Below are 20,954 nucleotides of genomic sequence, written 5' to 3' on the forward strand. Positions count from 1 at the left end.
GAGAGGCAAGGAAATTATTTGCTGTACCAAGGCTTTCTAATCTGTTTACTCAGAAAAGGGATTTTGGTTTTCTTCTTTCTGCCTCTGGCAAATCCTGGCTGAGGCATGGACGGTGGTATCTTCTCCTGATGCACCTCACTTTAGGCTTCTCAAAGGGTGTGAAAGCAAATGTATGGCTTCTAGACAACGTGGCACAAATGTGGAGTTTGATGTTATGTGGAGAATTCAGGCTCCTTGAAAATATCATATTTCACTTAAAGGAAAAATATGTCTAACTCCAATGCCTGCAAATAGATGTTTGAAAATGTAAAAAAAAAAAAAAAGAGGTAAGGGACCCCTGACAGTTAAGTCCAGTGGCAGACGATTCTGGGGTTGCAGTGATTATTTCGCTTTACAGGCCGAGGGAGCCTGCATTTGTCCGCAGACCTTCTGATTGGCAAGCCCAAGAGGCTCAGTGGTTTAGACCACAGTGCCACCCGCATCCCCATTTGAAAATGTACCTATCTTAATTCTCAGAATGTGACTGAGGAGTGGGATTATTATTACTAGTAGGAGGTGCCTGGTGCTGCCCAGGATTTTTTATAATCCAAAAAAAGTTCATATAATCATAGAATCATAGAGTTGGAAGAGACCACAAGGGCCATCGAGTCCAACCCCCTGCCAAGCAGGAAACACCATCAGAGCACTCCTGACATATGGTTGTCAAGCCTCTGCTTAAAGACCTCCAAGGGAGGAGACTCCACCACACTCCTTGGCAGCAAATTCCACTGTCAAACAGCTCTTACTGTCAGGAAGTTCTTCCTAATGTTTAGGTGGAATCTTCTTTCTTGTAGTTTGGATCCATTGCTCCGTGTCCGCTTCTCTGGAGCAGCAGAAAACAACCTTTCTCCCTCTATGTGACATCCTTTTATATATTTGAACATGGCTATCATATCACCCCTTAACCTCCTCTTCTCCAGGCTAAACATGCCCAGCTCCCTTAGCCGTTCCTCATAAGGCATCGTTTCCAGGCCTTTGACCATTTTGGTTGCCCTCCTCTGGACACGTTCCAGTTTGTCAGTGTCCTTCTTGAATTGTGGTGCCCAGAACTGGACACAGTACTCCAGGTGAGGTGTGACCAGAGCAGAATACAGTGGCACTATTACTTCCCTTGATCTAGATGCTATACTCTTATTGATGCAGCCAGAATTGCATTGGCTTTTTTAGCTGCCGCATCACACTGTTGGCTTATGTGAAGTTTGTGGTCAACCAAGACTCCTAGATCCTTTTCACATGTACTGCTCTCAAGCCAGGTGTCACCCATCTTGTATTTGTGCCTCTCATATTTTTTTTTTTTTTTTGCCCAAGTGCAATACTTTACATTTCTCCCTGTTAAAATTCATCTTGTTTGTTTTGGCCCAGTTCTCTAATCTGTCAAGGTCATTTTGAAGTGTGATCCTGTCCTCTGGGGTGTTAGCCACCCCTCCCAGTTTGGTGTCATCTGCAAATTTGATCAGGATGCCCTTGAGTCCATCATCCAAGTCGTTGATAAAGATGTTGAATAAGACCGGGCCCAAGACAGAACCCTGTGGCACCCCACTAGTCACTCTTCTCCAGGATGAAGAGGAACCATTGATGAGCACCCTTTGGGTTCGGTCAGTCAGCCATTTACAAATCCACTGAGTGGTAGCATAGTCAAGACCGCATTTTACCAACTTCTTTACAAGAATATCATGGGGCACCTTGTCAAATGCCTTGCTGAAATCAAGGTAGGCTACATCCACTGCGTTCCCTTCATCTACCAGGCTTGTAATTCTGTCAAAAAACCAGATCAGGTTAGTCTGACATGACTTATTTTTCAGAAATCCATGCTGACTATTGGTGATCACAGCATTCCTTTCTAGGTGCTCACAGACTGTTTGCTTAATGATCTGCTCCAGAATCTTCCCTGGTATTGATGTCAGACTGACTGGGCGGTAATTATTTGGGTCCTCTCTTTTCCCCTTTTTGAAAATAGGGACAACATTTGCCCTCCTCCAGTCTGCCTGGACTTCGCCTGTTCTCCAGGAATTCTCAAAGATGACTGCCAGTGGTTCTGAGATCACACCTGCCAATTCTTTTAATACTCTTGGATGCAGTTCATCTGGCCCTGGAGACTTGAATACATCTAAACTAGCCAAGTATTCTTGTACTATCTCCTTAGTTATTCTGGGCTGTGTTTCCTTTGCTGAATCATTTGCTCCAAATTCTTCAGGTCGGGCATTGTTTTCTTTATCGGAGAAGACTGAGGCAAAGAAGGCATTGAGGAGTTCAGCCCTTTCTGTGTCCCCTGTTTGCATTTCACCATCTTCTCCTCTGAGTGACCCCACTGTTTCTTTGTTCTTCCTTTTGCTACAAACATACCCATAAAAGCCTTTTTTGTTGCTTTTAACCTCTCTAGCAAGCCTGAGTTCATTCTGTGCTTTAGCTTTTCTGACTTTGTGTCTACACGTGCTGGCTATTTGTTTGAATTCCTCTTTGGTGGTTTCCCCCCTTTTCCATTTTTTGTACACATCCTTTTTAAATCTTAACTCAGTTAAAAGTTCTTTAGATAGCCACCCTGGCTTCTTTAGGCACCTTCCATGTTTCCGTCTCATTGGTATTGCCTGACGTGCTTTTACTATCTCCCTCTTAACAAACTCCCAGCCATCATGAACTCCCTTTCCTTTTAGTAATACTGTCCATGGGTTCTCACCCAGCACTTCCCTAAGTTTTATGAAGTCGGCTTTCTTAAAGTCAAGAAATTGAGTCCTAGTATGCTTGGCTGCTCCTTTCTGCTGTATAGTAAACTTCAGAAGAGCATGATCACTCGCGCCTAATGATCCTTCCACTTCTACCCCACTAAACAGGTCATCAACATTGGTTAGGACCAGATCTAAAATGGCTGTTCCTCTTGTTGCTTCTCCCACTTTCTGGACAATGAAGTTGTCTGCAAGGCCAGTGAGGAATCTGCTTGACCTTATGCTCTTGGCTGAGTTTGACATCCAACAAATATCCGGGTAATTGAAGTCCCCCATTACTACTATCTCCCTTCCTTTTGCATGCTTGGCCATCTGTTCCAGGAAGGCATCATCTATGTCCTCCGTTTGGCTTGGGGATCTATAGTAAACTCCCACAATGAGGTCTCTGTTATTCTTCTCTCCCTTAATTTTGACCCAAATGCTCTCACTTTGGCTTTGAGGTTCTAAATCTTGAATCTCTTCACAGGTTACACATCCCTGACATATAACGCCACTCCTCCTCCTTTCTTGTCTGGTCTGTTTCTCTGAAATAGATTGTATCCCCCCATTATTACATTCCAACCATGGGATGGGACTTATCCCACCAGGTTTCAGTGATGCCTATTATGTCATATTTAGTTTGCTGTACCAAGAGCTCAAGCTCATCTTGTTTATTTCCCATGCCTTGAGCATTAGTGTACAGACATTGAAGTCCATTAATCATTCCCCCGAGTCTCTTATTTAAGGATTTTTTTCTCCCACCACTAGGTCTGCGTGCTGTTTGCTCCATTTGGTCCATGACATTTGTTGTTGTTGTTGTTGTTGTTTAAAAAAGCAGGCAAAAAAGCAGGCAAAGTCACACCAAAGTCATATTTGGGTCTTCCATGTTGATTCAAAATGGCAGCCATAGTCTAAACATCAATGAAGAGCACCACCCCCACCTCAGGAACCCTTGTGCAAAGTTTGGTGGTGGTATCTCGAGAGGGACCTGAAAGTATAAAGAACAAAGAAAGAAATGGAAAGAGAAACCACTTTCCAAAGTATATGGTAGATTATGATTATCATTATGAATTGCATTTATAGCCCTCTTATTTCTCCCAGGAGCCCAGGGTGGCATACATGGTTCTCCTCCTTCTCCTTTAATCCCCATCACAGGCCTGTGAGGTTGGCTCAGGGTGCAAGATTTGCAGGGCCCAGGAGGCATTGAAGCCACAGCTAGCATCTCCTTCTCCATTCATGCCAACTTTGCTGAGGTAAGAAGGTATCTCCTGGAACATAAATATATTTAAGTTCCAGGTAAATATCCAGGAACTGTTTTGTTATATCCAGGAACTGGATTTAGTCTTAATCTTAATCTTAAATCCAAATAGGAGTGTGGCATTGCTCTCATTCACTTAGCATATACAAGAGGCAGTTAATATGACCGTTACAGCCTTGCAGTGACAAATTCCTGCAGGGTAACTAGGAAAGGCTGCTAGAAAAAAAACAACTGAGTCTTGTGGGACTTTAAGAAAATCTTCTCTCCAATCTGGAATTGGGTGCAAAGTACCACCCATCAACTGCCCTGGCAATCCTGATGCTCTGCTTGGTAGAATAACTGGAGCCAAGGCATATTCAACAATAGGAATAGGGAATCTGTGGCCCTTTAGATGCATTACGGTGGGTCATGCTAACTGGAGCCGATGCAATTTGGAGTCCAATAACATATGGAGGGTCACAGGCTTCTAATCCCTGCTCAACCACCCCAATTTAAATGGGACATCCTGAAATTACAAAAGCTACCCCTAGCTTCTGATTAAATCCCAGAATGTCCCATTTTTGGATCCAGCACCCTGGCATGAGCCAGCTGGCTCTTGAGAAAGCTTGGGAGCAAAAAAACCACCCCAAGCATCTTGATTTGGATCAGCAAATTGGAAGGGTATGTTTGGCTTTCAGGAGCCAGATTTGTGGATAATGGCCAATTTGTCATGTCCTGGCTAATCCCATCTCCACTCCAGTTTATGTAAATGGTGGCATTCGTCCTCAGGGCATCCTGTATTTATTTATACACACTGTCTGTTTTCTCCATAATTAATATCATTATGATGCAATATCTCAACTAAACTCGTAATATTTCTCTGCTAGCTCCTTTGATTGGTTTCTGTCGCTTACATAAAGTCAGCAGTGTAGGTACTCTGCTCAGTGTCAATCAGTATTCTGGCTTCATCACAGCATCTTGAGTGTCAAGAAACATTGAGGCTGCTGTCTGTGTTTCTGCAATGAAGACTCTTTGGATTCTTCTCCTGCTGGCAACTTCCACTTGGGCTTTTGTTGCTGTGGGTAAGTAGGGAGAGGCCACCCAGGAAGTGTTTCTTATTTGGGGTGTTTCCTGTCCTGCTGTGAGAAACCTCTACAGGTGTCCAGTATGAAAGAAACAGTTCTGTGTTTAGTGACCACGCCAAATGTTTTTAATTACCTGATTTGAAACACAAATCTGCCCAGCTCATAATGCTCAGGTATTATGCGCTGCACTGCCGGAGCACAATTTCTGTTCTCGTCCTGAAGCAAAGTTCTTAACCTGAGGTACTATTTCTGGGTTAGCGGAGTCTGTAACCTGAAGCATCTGTAACCTGAGGTACCACTCAAAAGAAAAAAAATTCCTTCCAGTAGCACCTTAAAGACCAACTAAGTTAGTTCTTGGTATGAGTTTTCGTGTGCATGCACACTTCTTCTTTCGTGTGCATGCACACGAAAGCTCATACCAAGAACTAACTTAGTTGGTCTTTAAGGTGCTACTGGAAGGAATTTTTTTATTTTGACTATGGCAGACCAACACGGCTACCTATCTACTACTGAGGTACCACTGTATATGCATTAATATTATAACCCAGGAGAGAAAACACACACACAAATTCTTTACAAATGCTTGCTAAAATAGCTCATAGACACTGGGTCAATTCCAAGCTAACTCTTGAGGGATTTTATCATGGGTAGTTGAACACTGGTGATTTTTTTCCAGAGATGGGGGGAAATTGTATTTTGTTTGCATTTTAATGTGAAACTGCCTAATTTATACCAGCAGAAGTTCAATTATCCTTCAACATTCACACTTCTGGGATAGCTCAGTTGATGGATCACAAAAGGCTTCCTCAGGTTCATGGGTCTGAGCCCCCCATTGAGCAAAATATTCACACATTGCAGGAGGCTGGACTAGAGGAGCCTCATGGTCCCTCCCAACTCTAGAATTCTAAGATTTGCACGTCTCCAGGTTTTGCAATGCCATTCTCCAACCAAAATTCTGGGAAAGTGAAAATGAAAATGCACAGACTAGTGAAAACAACATAGTCAAATGCATTGCATTAGGGGAAATTTCTTGTAAAAATGTATATATTTGTCCAAACGTGTATTTTAGGAGAAAGATGCACTGAAATGCTGTCTTTCTGTGAACTTTTTTATTATTTTAAAAAGAACATTTACACCCATCTCGTCTAGATTCCAGCAATGCTCCTCGAGAGTCCCGATCCAGCTCCGGTCCTGGTAAGGAGACTGACACCCCTGGTGGGAAGGGCACTGAGCCTAACTTGGTGACTGATGTTAATGTGTGTGGAAATCCTAAAAAGTAGGTCCACTGTAAGATAAACTAGAAACAAAACAGCATAATACATGGAGAGGTGAGCAGACACTTTTTGTGCTAGGCAATCCTGCAAATGGCTGGGAAATCTTCTATAGCTCAGACTCTGAGCCAACGACTGAAACGTTAGAGACAGAGACAGCACCTCAAAGGAAGAAAATAGTGAAAGATTTAAAAAATAATATTTCTGAAACAACCCCCCATCCCACCACATCTCATCTCAAGCTTCTGGAGTTGAAGGGGCAATTGCTGGGGTGGGGAGGGAGCAGGGCTGTCCAGTGTGGGAATCTAGTCATTTGAAGCAATTCACAGAAGGGACTAATTATTATTTTTTCCATGGCACCCAGGGGCAATTTCTGCACGTGCAGATCTGACCGGTGTGCTTGGCGGTCTCTCTGAAGTGTTTGGTGAATTTTTACGTCCATTTTTTGGGGGAAAGGTAAGTGTTGGAGGACATTGCAAGTAGAGAGCATTTTTCAAAGCAAGCTTGTGTGGTGAGCAAGAGAGGGGGAAAGTCCCAATGTGATGCGGAGAGAAGTGGATGAGGTTTTTTAAAATGCAAACGCAATGCAAGGAAACTGCTCTAGGGCTGCTCAGTCTAGAAGAGCTCATGTGCCAGCAGACAGAGGGTGGAATTCAATGCCATGCTGTGACAAACGTTCTGCCAGGCCCCTGCAATGTATTTTGCACAGGTTCCCACAATAAAGTATAACTGCTGTGGCCATTTCCACCTTCCATTAAAAAGATGTGGGTGTGTGGCCTTGGGAGGCTGCGGGGAAAGTAGGGACCCCCGAGGGAAGGGAGACAAAGGCCGGGAGAGAGATGCAACAGGATTACTGGGAGGTGAGGAGGATGGTAATAGTGAAGAAGTTAACCCTGCTGAACTTTTCTTGATAGACACCAGAGAACTGAGGAGAGAGGCTCGTGGATCTCCAGGCTCCGAGCCAAGCAACAGGAACTGATTAGCCACGGGTAAGCAGCTCCAAGTCATAAGGTACTGGGCACTATCTGGAGGGCCACACGTTTCCCATTCCTTCCTTGAACTTCTGCCCCAGACATGAAATGAAGCAACAGCTGTCCAGTCCTTCAGTTTCTTCTGTATAGTGAATGTTGCTGTATTAAGAATGTTGACTTTAAGTCATGTTCAATTTCAGATATTTGCAGCAATGGTACAATTGGACTTCTGCATGGTCTAGAGCAGTCCTTTCCAACAGGTCGGTCGTGGGATGTCCCTGGTCCTGGTCGATCCTGGTCGATTGCGGGATCCTGATGCCCCCCCCCCAAAAGCAGCTCAACAACTTTGGCTCATCCCCCCCCCAAAAAAAAGCTCAAGAACAATCATTGGCCAAAACATTGGTCAATCCAATGGGTAGATCACTGTCATTTTTTTTTTTAATAGTGGGAGTAGATCGCAGTCTCTTGGAAGCTGGACAGCCCTGGTCTAGAGAATGAAGGAGGCTTTGACATCCTGGTGTTTGCCATCCTGGTAGATTGCCACATATCTATACCAATTGATCAATAAAGTTCTAGTCAAACAAATCATTGGCATTTGACTCTATGCACCTTATTTGTGGCTTTCTGTATAGCAATGCATGATTATACATTCTCAATAACCTGACACACTAACATGTGTTTTTCAAGACACATTGGCTAGGATTCACATAACCAGACCCACCACTTAGCCTTGTGCAAATGTTTCTGCTTGTGCAATGGGGCTTCCTCCCATCTCCCCCATGCTCCTCATAGGTCTGGAGAACCCCAAGAACAGCACAGGGGGCGAGGGGGGGAGGGTTGTACTGCCTGACAAGCTGCAATGGTTGTGTTGGAGGAATTTCAACAGGGGCAAATGTAAGGTTCTGCACATAGGCAGGAAGAACCAGTTGCACAAATATAACTTGGGGGACAGCTGGCTGGCCAGCACTACATGTGAAAAGGATCTGGGGGTCTTAACAGACGCAAGCTTAACAGCAGTCTACAAGGTGATGCAGCAGCAAAAAGGCTAATGCTATTCTAGGCTGCATCAACAGAAGTCTAGTGCACTGGGCAGTGGAAAAGACTCCCTCAGGAGGTGGTGGGCTCTCCTTCAGTGGAGGTTTGTAAGCAGCAGTTGGGTCTGCCATGGATGCTTTAGTTGAGATTACTGCACTGCAGGGGGTTGGACTAGATGACCCTTCCAACTCCACAATTCTGTGATTCTAAGAATTGCTGGAGGATTGCAGCACTGAATTCCACCCACAGAATTTGTCATTCATGCTTTACCCTTAAAACCTCCTTATACAATTTATTTTATTTCATTAAATTTACATACTGCTTGATTGTGAAACAACCAACCACCTCAAAGCAGTTTACAAAAAGAATAAACCATAAAATTATTGATAAAAACAGTTAATAACAACTATTCAAAACATTCAGAGGAGAAAATAAAACTAGAGATAAACTAAAAACACACAGCATCATTCTAATAGGGCAGGCTTGTCCACATAAGAGCACATTCCTTGATGTATGCAAAACCAGACCAACCCAGGCCACAGCCAGGAATAATATTTGAGCCTCTTCGGTTAGAAGGCTAATCACCCGATCAATGTCCTACTTGCTAGGCTCTTTCTCAGTTTGTGGTAGGAAGGCAATTTATTAATGCTTGGGCCATTCACATATAAGATAACTAAGATAGATAAATACAATGCAAAATCCAAGTCAAGGTATTGCATAAAGTAACATTGCTGCCTAGAATCATACATAAAACATCTTCAAAATACTATGTAAATCGCAGGTAGCATGTATGAAATTTACAAACTGAAATTCAATACAGATAAAAAACATTAAATATTAAAATATATTATGCTTAAATAAGCACATCCTCCAAGCAGTCGACTGCCATCTCCTTCACAACTCCTGTCCAGGTTTCCATTGCTGCTACGATAAAAAGAGAGACCTTGTGGGTTACCCTACAATCTGTGTCCAACAGAAGGTAGAAAATGTTTTGTGGAATGGCATTGGATGAGTAAGAACAGATCCCAGAAATTTGGTGCTTGGTTCAGAATAAAGTGAAGCAGTTCCTCAACTTCTGGGGCCCCACAAATACACAAGCAGAGCGCCAAGGGAGTATGAGAGTGCTGACAATCATAGCTGTGGGCATTGTTTGGAAACAAAGGGCTGCAAATGCTTGCCTAAGCTTTGGAAATGTGAGCTTTGCAAGGTAAGCAGCCATTTGGTGGTCCAATTTGTAAAGTCTATATTAATTCAAAAATTTAGAATTATTAATGTTCTGTCTGGCAAGGACATTATATGTATTTTCCACCATGGAAAATATATAGAATGTCCTTGCCAGAGAAGACATTAATAATTCTAAATAATTCTAAATTTTCCAAATTCAGAGCAGAAAAATGATTGAATGGAGTAGGATATGAATAAAGCACCTTCCAATATTTTAAGTTCCAACTTTTGCAGTTTGATACCTGCTCCAAACATAACTTGGGGAATACGCTACCAGGAGACACTTTTATGATTCACCAGTATGGATGGGGAAATGGATGGGAGATCGAATGGAGGGGGAATCTACCTCTGCCCTGACCAAAGCTGAAGGAATGCCAGGTGGAAGTCTTAACAATTCCCCAGAAATGTATTTTGGAGGGCCTAGTTTAGCCCATCCTCAAATAGCCATCCTCAGAGAGCCACACCGTACAGGATCTGAGCAATAACTTTACTTTGAAATATTTTCAGGGCTAGCACAACCAGATCTAATAATTGCCCCAATTGTTCTCATAGCCACTGCTCTGATAGCTTCTAAGTGGATGCCAAGATTCTTAAATACTTGGCATTGTTCAATTTGGTGACCATTAATAGACCATTAATAGACCAGTTCCTCAATTAGGAACAATAAACAGTTATCCGTATTAGTGGTGGCCAGTTTATAATACCGCAATAGTAGGGTTGGGATTTTTAAAAATAGAAATTAGTTTGTTTCATGTGTTCACAGTCGAATAATGAAAAATACATTTTAATAATTTAAAATTTTAAAATTACATGACATTTCAGAAATGGTGTGGAACATTTCCCCTGTGGAAATTGCTCTTTTTACCTTCAGTTCCATAAGTCACATGTTGATGCAACAGCTATCCCTACATGCCTTTTTTTTTTAGTGTTTAATTAGACAATCTCTTGGATCAATATTTGAGCTAGATGACAAAAGAAATTGTTGGAGGAAACACACTGTCTTGAGCAAGCCTCAAAAGCCATTGAGCCAAGACAGGAAGTCCTGGCTAAAAGCCAGCGTGCTCCACGACCCCTACACCAATTTGCGCGCTTCCCAGTGTGAGCAATACTTTATGGGGAACACTGAGCAATTCCCCACAGGTACTTCGTCATTGTTTTAAGGCCACAAACCATCCGCTACACTCCATGTTTCCTTCTTGCCAGCTTCATTGGTTCTGCTCTAGTTATTTGCCTTTTAATCAAAGTTTGCTTATTATATAAAGTTATTTGCCTTTTAATTTTTTTAAAATGCCAAAATGGAGTAGGGTCTTGGGGTCAGAAATATCTTCTGTTATGCTAGATACAGGCCATGGGTTAGCCAACCCTGCTTTACAAGAATAAAGGCAAGTCACTACAATTTAGCACCCACAGTGCACTTGTGGCTCTGAAGCAGATAACATGTAGCAGCTCACTGCTAAGTTCACAAGCATTTGATCTGCCAGCTTTCTGGTTTACGGCTCACACTCTTAGCCACTGTGCTACCTCAACTCTGTCAAGATGTCCATACCGTTCTCCCCTCTGGTGGGTGAGTCCCTTTCTGCTGACCACTCCCCAAGGGATTCTTCACTGCTTTCCTCTGGAGATGAAACCACTTCTAGAGAATGGTGTCCATAACAGTACAGTTCTTGATGGCCAAGGTGGTCTGGCCCCTCCATGCTTTCTCCACCCATGCAGTGAGAAAGCCACGATTCCAACTTTGACTGAGATGTAGCTTGAAGGCAGAAGTGGGAAGAAATCACAGGAGTCAGCTCCACTATGGTAGACTCTGAAGAGTCACTTCCCATTCTGCCATGATGAAAGGGGACTTCAGGGAGTGCTGTGTGAGTCTCATCCTTCACGCCTTCCACATCAAAGTGGAACTTGTCTCTGCGGGCTTTTTCCATCACTTCCCACACTACCTGTTCCAGACGACTCATAGAAGATGGTACAGCAGAAGGTCCTTGAGGCCCTCCTCGGGCGGAAGTGTACAAGCACATCATAGAAATGGCTTTTTGCAAACGCTTGAGAGGAGGCAGAGACTCTGGCTGGGAAGGAACATTCCAAGAATCTGGGATGTCTGGGAAAGCCCAGAACAACTGGGCAGGGAAATCTTTTGGATGGGAGTCTTAGACACATAAGAGTAGAGGCAGAAGAAAGCATCAGCCATTACAGCCAGAGTCTGGACTTGCTTGAACCGACCTGTGAAAGGAAGGATAGAAAGTGTCAGAGGAAAACCAGTGTAGATCCAAGAGACCCTAGCTTCCAGCTCTTCCAGGTCACATCTGTATGGCAGGGACTGTACACACACCTGAAAACTAGGCCTGGTTTCATTTTCCTGGGTTCTAGTTTTTTTTCTGTCTTCCTCTTGCCTAAGCAAAGGCTTTTGTTTGGTCCTGTCTTCTGCTCCTGGTCCCAGTTCTACCTGCTTTCCTATGTTCTATCAAGAACAGAGGTCCTTTCCCATCACCTGCTACCTGAGCTCTTTTCAGATTTCAACCAAAGATGCCAAGGGTTGAACATGGGAACTTCTCTACATGCTCTGAGCCTCACCCTTTGATATCACAGTCCCAGAACTGCCAGCCATGAAATGCTTGTGGCACTTACTTGCTAACATCAAGCAAGGATCCTCCATCTCTAACCGTTGCACCTGGGCTCTGAGGAAGAGCTGGAAATCAATGCCCTCAGCTTGGGAGGGAACGGAGAAGAACCGAGATGGGATCCAAGATGCAGCCTGTGTCTCCTCTTGTATGAAGCCCAGGTTGCACAAGATGGTGTCAGCATCAGCTTCATAGAGGTCCAGCACCTCAGAGATGCTAGGCAGAGAAGATAAGAGTGTGAATGCAGGGGTGTCCCAACTGATTACTGAACCATTTTCAGGTCATAGCTCCACAAATACACCACTAGGTATGTCCGCAAGCCCCTTTCCTTCAGAGAATAATGGGCAGCATCTGTGGGATTTCCTCACCCCCAATTTATCTTCCTCACAGCCTTGTGTGGTGAAAGAGGGTGCTTGCAATAATATTCATGGTGGTGTCTGGTAGAGAAAGCAAACACAGAGCCCTCTGTATGTTGTTGGACCATAATTCCCATCAGCCCCAGCCTGCTCAACTAACCGTCAGGGATGGCGGGAGCTGTGGTCCATGACATCCAGAGGGCACCAGGTCAGCTGCCTCCAATGTACAGACCAGAGGCTAGGTATCTCTGCTCCAATCACTGCTGGTTCATTAGTGGTGTAGGTAGATCTTTAAGCCAGTCCAAGTCCTACACAATACGATCCATGCTTACCTGGAGCTGGTCTTGTTAGTGCTGCCTGAGAAGGCACTGGAAGTCATGCTGTGATCCAGATTGAGATGTTGGGAAGGCCAGAATGTATGTTTTTGCAACCTGCTGTGGAAGAAGAGACAGTGAAGAGACGCATCTGCATGCATACCCACATCCCTTTTGGTGTGCATGTAGGAAGACCAAAAGGGAGGGCAAGCTGGCAGTCACAACCAGCTGCACACTTGCACAAGACTGATAGTGTGACAACACCCTACAATGTTATTAGACAAATATGCAGCCAGTATCTCATTTCAGAAATAAAACTAGAAATCTCAGCCCCCCCCCCCGCTGCCCCCCCAAAAAACATTTAAATTCTGGATTTCAGATTTCTCCAAACTTTGGCTCTAGCAACGCTAACCTCCTTAGCTCTTGTTTCTCACCTAGGCTCAGCTCTGTCTCTGTCCAGTAGCACCATTGCTGGAAAGAAGAAAAGAAAGGTCTCTCATGAGCAAAGGATACATTGCATTCCTACGAAGAGAGCTGACGGCCAAGGAGCATATTGGCAGAGTTGCACCATCAAATTAGCATTCTTGCCACCCATCCATGGGCCATCTGGAAAGAAGGCTTGCTCACACCCCCATCAATCCTCATCACTTACCTTCTGCTCCCAGGCTAAGGTCATCTTCAAAGCTGGTTCTGTTGCTGCAGGATCCTACAGGATAACACAAATACATAGTCACCCAGAGCAAGCATCCACAGGTGGAAAAGGGACTGGGTGAGACCAAAAGGCTGAGTGGCTTTCTCTATGCAGTTTTATTATGGACATGCCACAACACAGCTCTACATGGGCAGGGCTGTGTGAAGGCTACAGTTCCACAGAAGAACAGGAAATCCAAAAAGTGTAGAATTCAGCTTCCTAAAATGCTCAGATTTTTCTTTCTTTCTAATCCCTGTGAAAATAGGCTTGTAAACTTGCAAGCAATGCCTGCTGAAATCTCAGAAACCTAATGAGTTTCTGAATAAGATTTCCAGTGAAGGGGGGAGCAGTTTAATGCCTTGTATACCCCCTTGCTTTCCCCCTCAAATTAGTATGTATTATTGTTTAATTAACTTATGAATCACTTTTCAAAAGCATTGCAAGGTGAATTACAAGCAAACAATAAAAACAACTAAAGTAATAATAATAATAATAATAATAATAATAATAATAATAATTTTTATTTATATCCCGCCCTCCCCAGCCAAAGCCGGGCTCAGGGCGGCTAACAACAATCAAATAAACAATCAAATAATAACACATTCTAAAAATATTTCATTATAAAAATTAGTTAAAATCAAATTGATGTCAACCGATTAAACAAAATTCTGTGCAGGTTGCCAGAGGAGGGAGTCAGGCTGCACCCTGACCAAAAGCCTGGCGGAACAAGTAGGTTTTGAAACAATACCAGAAACAACAGTGGCTGCCTTTCAATATTTTTTAGAAAAAACATTGATGACTTCCGGTGCTTTCTGCCTTAATGGGTTCAGCTCCCACATTAGCGGAGATCATTTTCAAAGAAAAACAAGGATGATTTTGAGGGTAATTGTCCTTGCAAGTTCCCCCCAGGGCTCGGGGGGACTGAACTTCACCCGCAGACCGTTTTGGCTCTCGCTCCAGCATGGAATCTGGGAGGCAGGAAGATGCTGGGTGCCAAAGCACTTTGCCTATCGGTAACTCCCCGACACAGCCATTAAGATGCAGAGGCTCTTCTATTTAATAGGGTGAAATTGACTCTAATTTACAGACGTGTGCAGGATGGATGGGACAAGATTATAAACTGGCAAGTGAATCAGCTACTGAGTCACAATGTTTAGAACTGGTAAGATTTCCTTTGTAGAAAAATATGGTATGTGAGGGGGGGGGAGCCTTTTATATATACCATGTTTGCTACATAAATAATTCGGCAAACCTCCCCCTAAATGCCAAGAAACTGATAAAAAGCAAGAGGAGAAAAAGAGAGCGGGGTTATATTTATGCATTAATATGAAAATATAACTGTGTGAGAACATTGAAATGATTTAAAGCACTGGACTTCCACTTATCACAATTTGGACTATGGGCCGAAATTACATGGGAACAGAGGAAGAGAAAGAGCAAAAAAGTGTTAGTAGAGATGCTGTGTACAACATGATCAGATGAGGAAAAATGAAGAAACAAATGGAAAAATAAACTTCTCACACAGGGAATTTACGGGATATAGAACTCCTTCTGCAGAAATAAAATTTATTAAATGCGTTAATACGAATGGAAGTCCAGAACTCTGTAGTTGTTGATAACAGACTACGATCAGGACTGAATGTAATTGGATTAATCAAGATTTCGGAAGCAGGAAGAAATAATAACTTTGCACTTTGAAACCCAGCACACAGGAAGTCACACAAATTGTATACCGTAATTGGCTTTATAATTTATATATATTTGGATATGAATTGTAATTTGACATTGGTAAAATGTGGCTGCTATTGGACTTTAGTAATTGAAAATTAATTGAATTATATATTTTTTGAAAAATAGAAAAAACATGGATTGGTTGATTGATTGATTATATTTCTTTTTTTTTTTTTATAAAATTTTTATTGGTTTTACAACATTTTTAAGAAAAACAGACAAACACTAAAAATGACAAACATACACGTATAGTTTCAAACATATTTTCATAAACCTCTTTTCTTGGACTTCCCCATACCCCCCCTCTCTGCATCCCAATGTCCATGGTTCAACTAGCAACTCCCAATTGTTACTTTCCAATCTCTATCATCTTAGTCCTCTTTTATAATCTGACCTTATATCCCTGTACCCCTTTGTTTCTGGAAACCACGGCATTTTAGCATTCATTAAGTTTATAGTAGTCCTTAAGATAGCTTTTGAATTTTCTCCATTCTTCTTCCACCGTCTCTTTTCGTTGGTCACGGATTCTGCCTGTCATCTCGGCCAGTGTCATATAGTCCATCACTTTCATCTGCCATTCTTCCAAAGTGGGTAAATCTTGTGTCTTCCAATACTTTGCGATGAGTATTCTTGCTGCAGTTGTGGCATACATGAAAAAAGCTCTATCTTTCTTTGTCACCAATTGGCCGACAATGCCCAAGAGAAAGGCCTCTGGTTTTTTAGGAAAGGTACATTTAAGTACCTTTTTCATTTCATTATAGATCATTTCCCAGAAGGCCTTAATCTTCGGGCATGTCCACCAAAGGTGATAAAAGGTACCTTCAGTCTCTTTACATTTCCAACATTTGTTATCGGGCAAATGATAGATTTTTGCCAGCTTGACTGGGGTCATGTACCACCTGTATACCATTTTCATAATGTTTTCCTTTAAGGCATTACATGCCGTAAATTTTATACCGGTGTTCCATAACCATTCCCAGTCAGCTGACATAATGTTATGTCCAACATCCTGAGCCCACTTAATCATAGCCGATTTAACTGTTTCATCCTGTGTGTTCCATTTCAACAACAAGTTATACATTCTAGATAAATTCTTAGTATTGGGTTCTAACAGTTCGGTTTCTAATTTTGATTTTTCCACCTGGAAACCGACTTTCCTGTCCTGTTTAAAAAATTCCATTATTTGGCGATATTGGAACCAATTTTCTACTTTATGCTTCAATTTCTCCTGACTTTGTAGTTTGAACTTATCTCCATCCCGTTCTAAAATTTCCCAATACTTCGGCCATCCGACCTCCATATTGAGTTTCTTCACTGCTTTAGCCTCCACTGGTGACACCCATCTAGGGGTTTTGTTTTCCAATAGATCTTTATATCTTATCCAAACATTAAACAATGCTTTTCTGACAATGTGATTTTTAAAGGCACTGTTAACTTTATCATACCAAAGATATGCATGCCAACCAAAAGCGTTATTGAAACCTTCCAGATCCAAGATGTCCGTGTTCTCGAGGAGCATCCATTCTTTGAGCCAGCAAAAAGCTGCTGCCTCATAGTACAATTTTAGGTCCGGCAGGGCAAAACCCCCTCTTTCTTTAACATCTGTCAATATTTTAAATTTAATTCGGGGCTTTTTGCCCTGCCAGACAAATTTCGAGATATCTTTGTGCCACCTCTTAAAACATTCCATCTTATCAATAATCTGCAAGGTCTGAAACAAAAATAACATTCTAGGCAATACATTCATTTTAATTACTGCAATTCGGCCTAACATTGACAGTTTCAAGTTTGACCATATTTCTAAATCTTTTTTAATTTCTGACCAACATTTTTCATAGTTGTCCTTATACAAATTCTGATTCTTAGATGTTAAGTAAACCCCTAGGTATTTGACCTTCTTGACCACAGTCAAACCTGTTTCCTCTTGAAATTTCTCCTTTTCCATATCTGTTAGGTTTTTCCCTAAAACTTTGGTTTTTTGCTTGTTCAACTTAAATCCAGCTACCTGGCCAAACTGTTGTATTATTTCTAAAACCTTTTTCGTACTAGTGTTTGGCTCTTGCAAAGTCAATACTAGGTCATCTGCGAACGCTCTTAACTTATAATGTTTAGCTCCGGCCTGCACACCTTTGACCTGCTGGTCATTTCTTATCATATTCAGCAACACCTCCAGAACTGAAATAAAAAGTAATGGGGAAATCGGGCACCCCTGTCGTGTTCCTTTTTCTATCTTAAGTTCCTCAGTCACAACATTGTTTACAATCAGTTTGGCTTTTTGTTCAGAATATATTGCAGCCATACCATTCTCAAAACCCTGACCTACCCCCATCCCATGAAGATTCTTCCTCATAAAACTCCAAGAAATATTGTCAAAGGCTTTCTCCGCATCCACAAAGATCAATACTGCTTTAGTGTTTATATTCACCTCTAGCTTTTCCAAAATATCTATTACATTCCTTACATTGTCTGCTAGATGTCTTTTAGGGAGAAAGCCTGCTTGGTCTTTATGAATCTTCTCCATCAGGACTCTTTTGAACCTTTTTGCCAAAATGTCTGCAAAAATTTTGTAATCCACATTAAGCAGAGATATTGGGCGGTAGTTCTTAAGTTGGGTCTTTTCAGTCTCTGACTTTGGTATGAGTGAAATATATGCCTCTTTCCACGATTCAGGAGCCTTTTTTCCCTCAAGGATCTCATTACAAACTTCTCTTAGTGGTTGAGTCAACCATTCCTTCAGCGATTTGTAGTATCTGGAAGTCAGTCCATCTGGTCCCGGGGATTTGCCCAGTTGCATATTCTGAATGGCAGCCTCTACCTCTTGTTCTGAGATTCTCTGGTTCAAATCCATCTTACTTTGATGAGAGATGTTTTGTAGTCCATATTTTCCGAGGAATTTGTCTATATCTTCTTCATTTTGCGGGCCTTGGGTGTAGAGTTTTTTAAAATAACTTAAAAAGCAATTTCTGATTTCATTGGGTTTGGATATGTTCTTTCCATCCACCTCTAGGCTTGTAACTGTATTTAGTTTCTGCCTTTTCTTCAGTTGCCATGCCAAAAGTTTGCCACATTTATTTGCTGATTCAAAAGTCTTTTGCTTCATTTGCCTTATCTTCCATTCAATCTCTTGGTTCATCAATTCCATATATTGTGTTTGATATAATTTGATCTCTCTTAAAATGTCCTGAGACTTTGGTTTTGTTCTTAATTTCCTCTCTCCTTCCTTTATCATTTCCAGAATCTTCTCTTTTTTCTCATTTTGTTTTTTCCTCTTTATTGAGTTTTGTTGAATCAAAAATCCTCTCATCACCGCTTTACTTGCGTCCCAGATCACTCTTTTCTCCACGTCGGTCCTCAAATTTATTTCAAAATAGTCTTTTAGGGTCTTTTGGGCCTTCGTGAGAATCTCCTTATCTCGAAAGAGGGTGTCATTCATTCTCCATCTAAATTGACCAGTTGTTGTGAGTTTCATCTCCATCTTCACGGCGTTATGGTCGGAGCAAGTTTTTGGGCAGATTTCCACTTTCTTAATCTTTGGAGCCATTCCACTAGTAACCCAGATTTGATCGATTCTGGTCCAGGTCATCATTGCTTGGGAGAAAAAGGTTCCCTCTCTCTCCAGAGGATTCCTTGTTCTCCAAATATCTATCAAGTCCATGTTTTCAGTCATTTCGAAAAAAGTCTTAGGGAGTCTCCCTTCTTTGGTGACTGTAAGTCTTTGTGCCTTATCCATATTGGTGGAGACCACGCCATTCATGTCTCCCATAATTATCATATTGTAATCCAGATAGTCCATCAAAGTTTCATGAAGTCTCTTAAAGAAGTCGGATTTGCCTTCATTTGGTGCATAAATTCCAACAACTAAGAATTTTTCTCCTTGTACTTGTATCTCCACAGCCAGATATCTCCCTTGTTCATCTTTAAATATCATTTTTGGAGCCCATTTCTCCTTCACATATATTACAACTCCTCTCTTCTTAACTTTGTCTGATGAAATAAATTCTTGTCCTAGCCTTTTGTTTGAAAGTAATCTCCTGTGGGCTCTGGTTATGTGAGTTTCTTGTAAGCATATCAAGTCCAATTGTTCTCTATTCAATATATGAAATACTTGTCTTCTCTTCAAAGGCCCATTGAGCCCATTACAATTCCAACTAAGGAATTGCAGAGCCATCTTGTTATTTTCCTAAGGCTCCTCCAACAGCTCCAAGTTGTTGCTCTTCTTCTGATGGTAGTGGTTTTTGTCCAAACGAGAGATTCAGGATATCCAGTGCTCTCCTCTGTTCTGCAAGTGCGTCCACAGTCCCCTTCTGTAAGTCCTCCTGGTATCTTGCCAAAAATTTGTCTTTATCTTGAATTGTCTTTATTTTCACTTTCTTTGCCTTGTAGTCGAATGACAGTCCTTGTGGGAACTCCCACCTGAAACGAATAGAATTCTTCTTTAGCAAGAGAACCAAGTCCTTGTAGAAGTTTCTTAAATCCAAAATGTATTTTGGGATGTCTTTAAAGATCTGTACAGCTGAATTTCCAATTTGCAAGGCCTTTTCAAAGTGTAATCCTAGTATTTTGTCTCTTTCCTCCTTGGATCTGAGTGTAATCAGACAATCTCTCGGTGTCTTTCTGTCTTGCTTTTTCCCCAGTCTAAAGGCAGTCGTAATTTTGAATTCATCTTCCTCAAGGTCCCAGCAATCCGCAAACTCCCGTGTCAAATATTCCACAAGGCTGTCTCTTTCATTCTCCGGAATCAGTCTTAATTTTAAGTTTCTCTCTTTCCTCTGTAACTCCCACAAGGCCAAAGTTGCATCATGCTCATAGACCTTCTTGGCAAGTGGCTCTAATTTCTCCTGTGTCTCTCCAGCAGTGGCTTTGGCCTCTTCGGCAATTTGGCGCGTGGTGGCGTTTTCCTCTACCAATTTATTTATAGATTCTGTATTCTGGTTTAATCTTGCTGATATTTCTGTTAATTTTTGTGTGTTCTCTGAAGTCTGTTTTGTCAAAGACTCCAGAGTTTGGTTTATCTTGAGCAGGGCCTCTGTCACAGCTTCCATAGAAACGGCTGCTCCTTTGTCTTGACCTGTTGTTCCTGCTGATCCGGCTGTTGCGCCTGAGATTGAGCCTCTTTTCTTTGCCTGTTGCAGCTGCAACTGTTGTTGTTGTTGTTGTTGCTTGATCTTGGCTCTTGTGACTATCTCTTCTTGTGGGCCACTCATGTCAAGGTCAATTCCCACGGGATTTATTCTCCCTTGGAAAATTCCACTGTCTTAAGCCGTGCCGAGCTTTACTTTATCCTCTAGAGGGAGCAAATCAAAATGGCCATAGAGCAAAATTTCCAAATACAAAAACAAAGGAGACAGTCCAAGAAGTAAGAAAAAAGGAAATTAACACAGTCAAAGTCAATGTTGCTAAATGCTTGTAACTTCAAATTGCCACAGTTGCCCAATTTATACTGTTTCTTCTTATAATATACAGTAGTCAGGCACTGTGGAAACTTTGTATCAAAGTATCGCTTCACAGGAAAAAGTCCGTTCAGTGTACTGAAAAGGCAGACCGTTTCGTACTTTCAAATAGATGAGACAGCAGAGGTTTTTTCCCCCAAATAAATCATGCAGTTATTGGTCAGATTCACCTCCCCTCTGCCCTGCTTGCTAGAGGGGAGATCAAAGGTTTAAATGTCCGGTTTAGCTGATCAAAG

At 42.0% G+C, this 20,954-nt stretch overlaps 2 protein-coding genes across 2 annotated transcripts in view; one reads left to right on the plus strand and one right to left on the minus strand.

Annotated features, from left to right (window-relative positions):
* LOC310699149 (histone H2B 5-like) overlaps positions 1-20,954 on the plus strand; it is a 960,349-nt gene that overhangs the window by 550,069 nt on the left and 389,326 nt on the right. The gene's annotated exons all lie outside the window — the stretch shown is intronic.
* The window catches only part of LOC310701000 (uncharacterized protein), a gene marked incomplete at its 5' end in the record, with an annotated part of 28,980 nt that continues 18,436 nt past the window's right edge, over positions 10,411-20,954 (minus strand). The window contains 6 exon segments of the mRNA XM_083490961.1: positions 10,411-11,686; positions 11,689-11,778; positions 12,184-12,392; positions 12,865-12,966; positions 13,281-13,317; positions 13,499-13,552. Coding sequence (XP_083347087.1) covers positions 11,079-11,686; positions 11,689-11,778; positions 12,184-12,392; positions 12,865-12,966; positions 13,281-13,317; positions 13,499-13,552 — 1,100 coding nt within the window. The 3' untranslated portion in view covers positions 10,411-11,078.

The sequence above is a fragment of the Podarcis liolepis genome, assembly GCF_965112155.1.
Source record: "Podarcis liolepis genome assembly, chromosome: 2".
In the NCBI taxonomy this organism is placed as follows: Eukaryota; Metazoa; Chordata; class Lepidosauria; order Squamata; family Lacertidae; genus Podarcis; species Podarcis liolepis.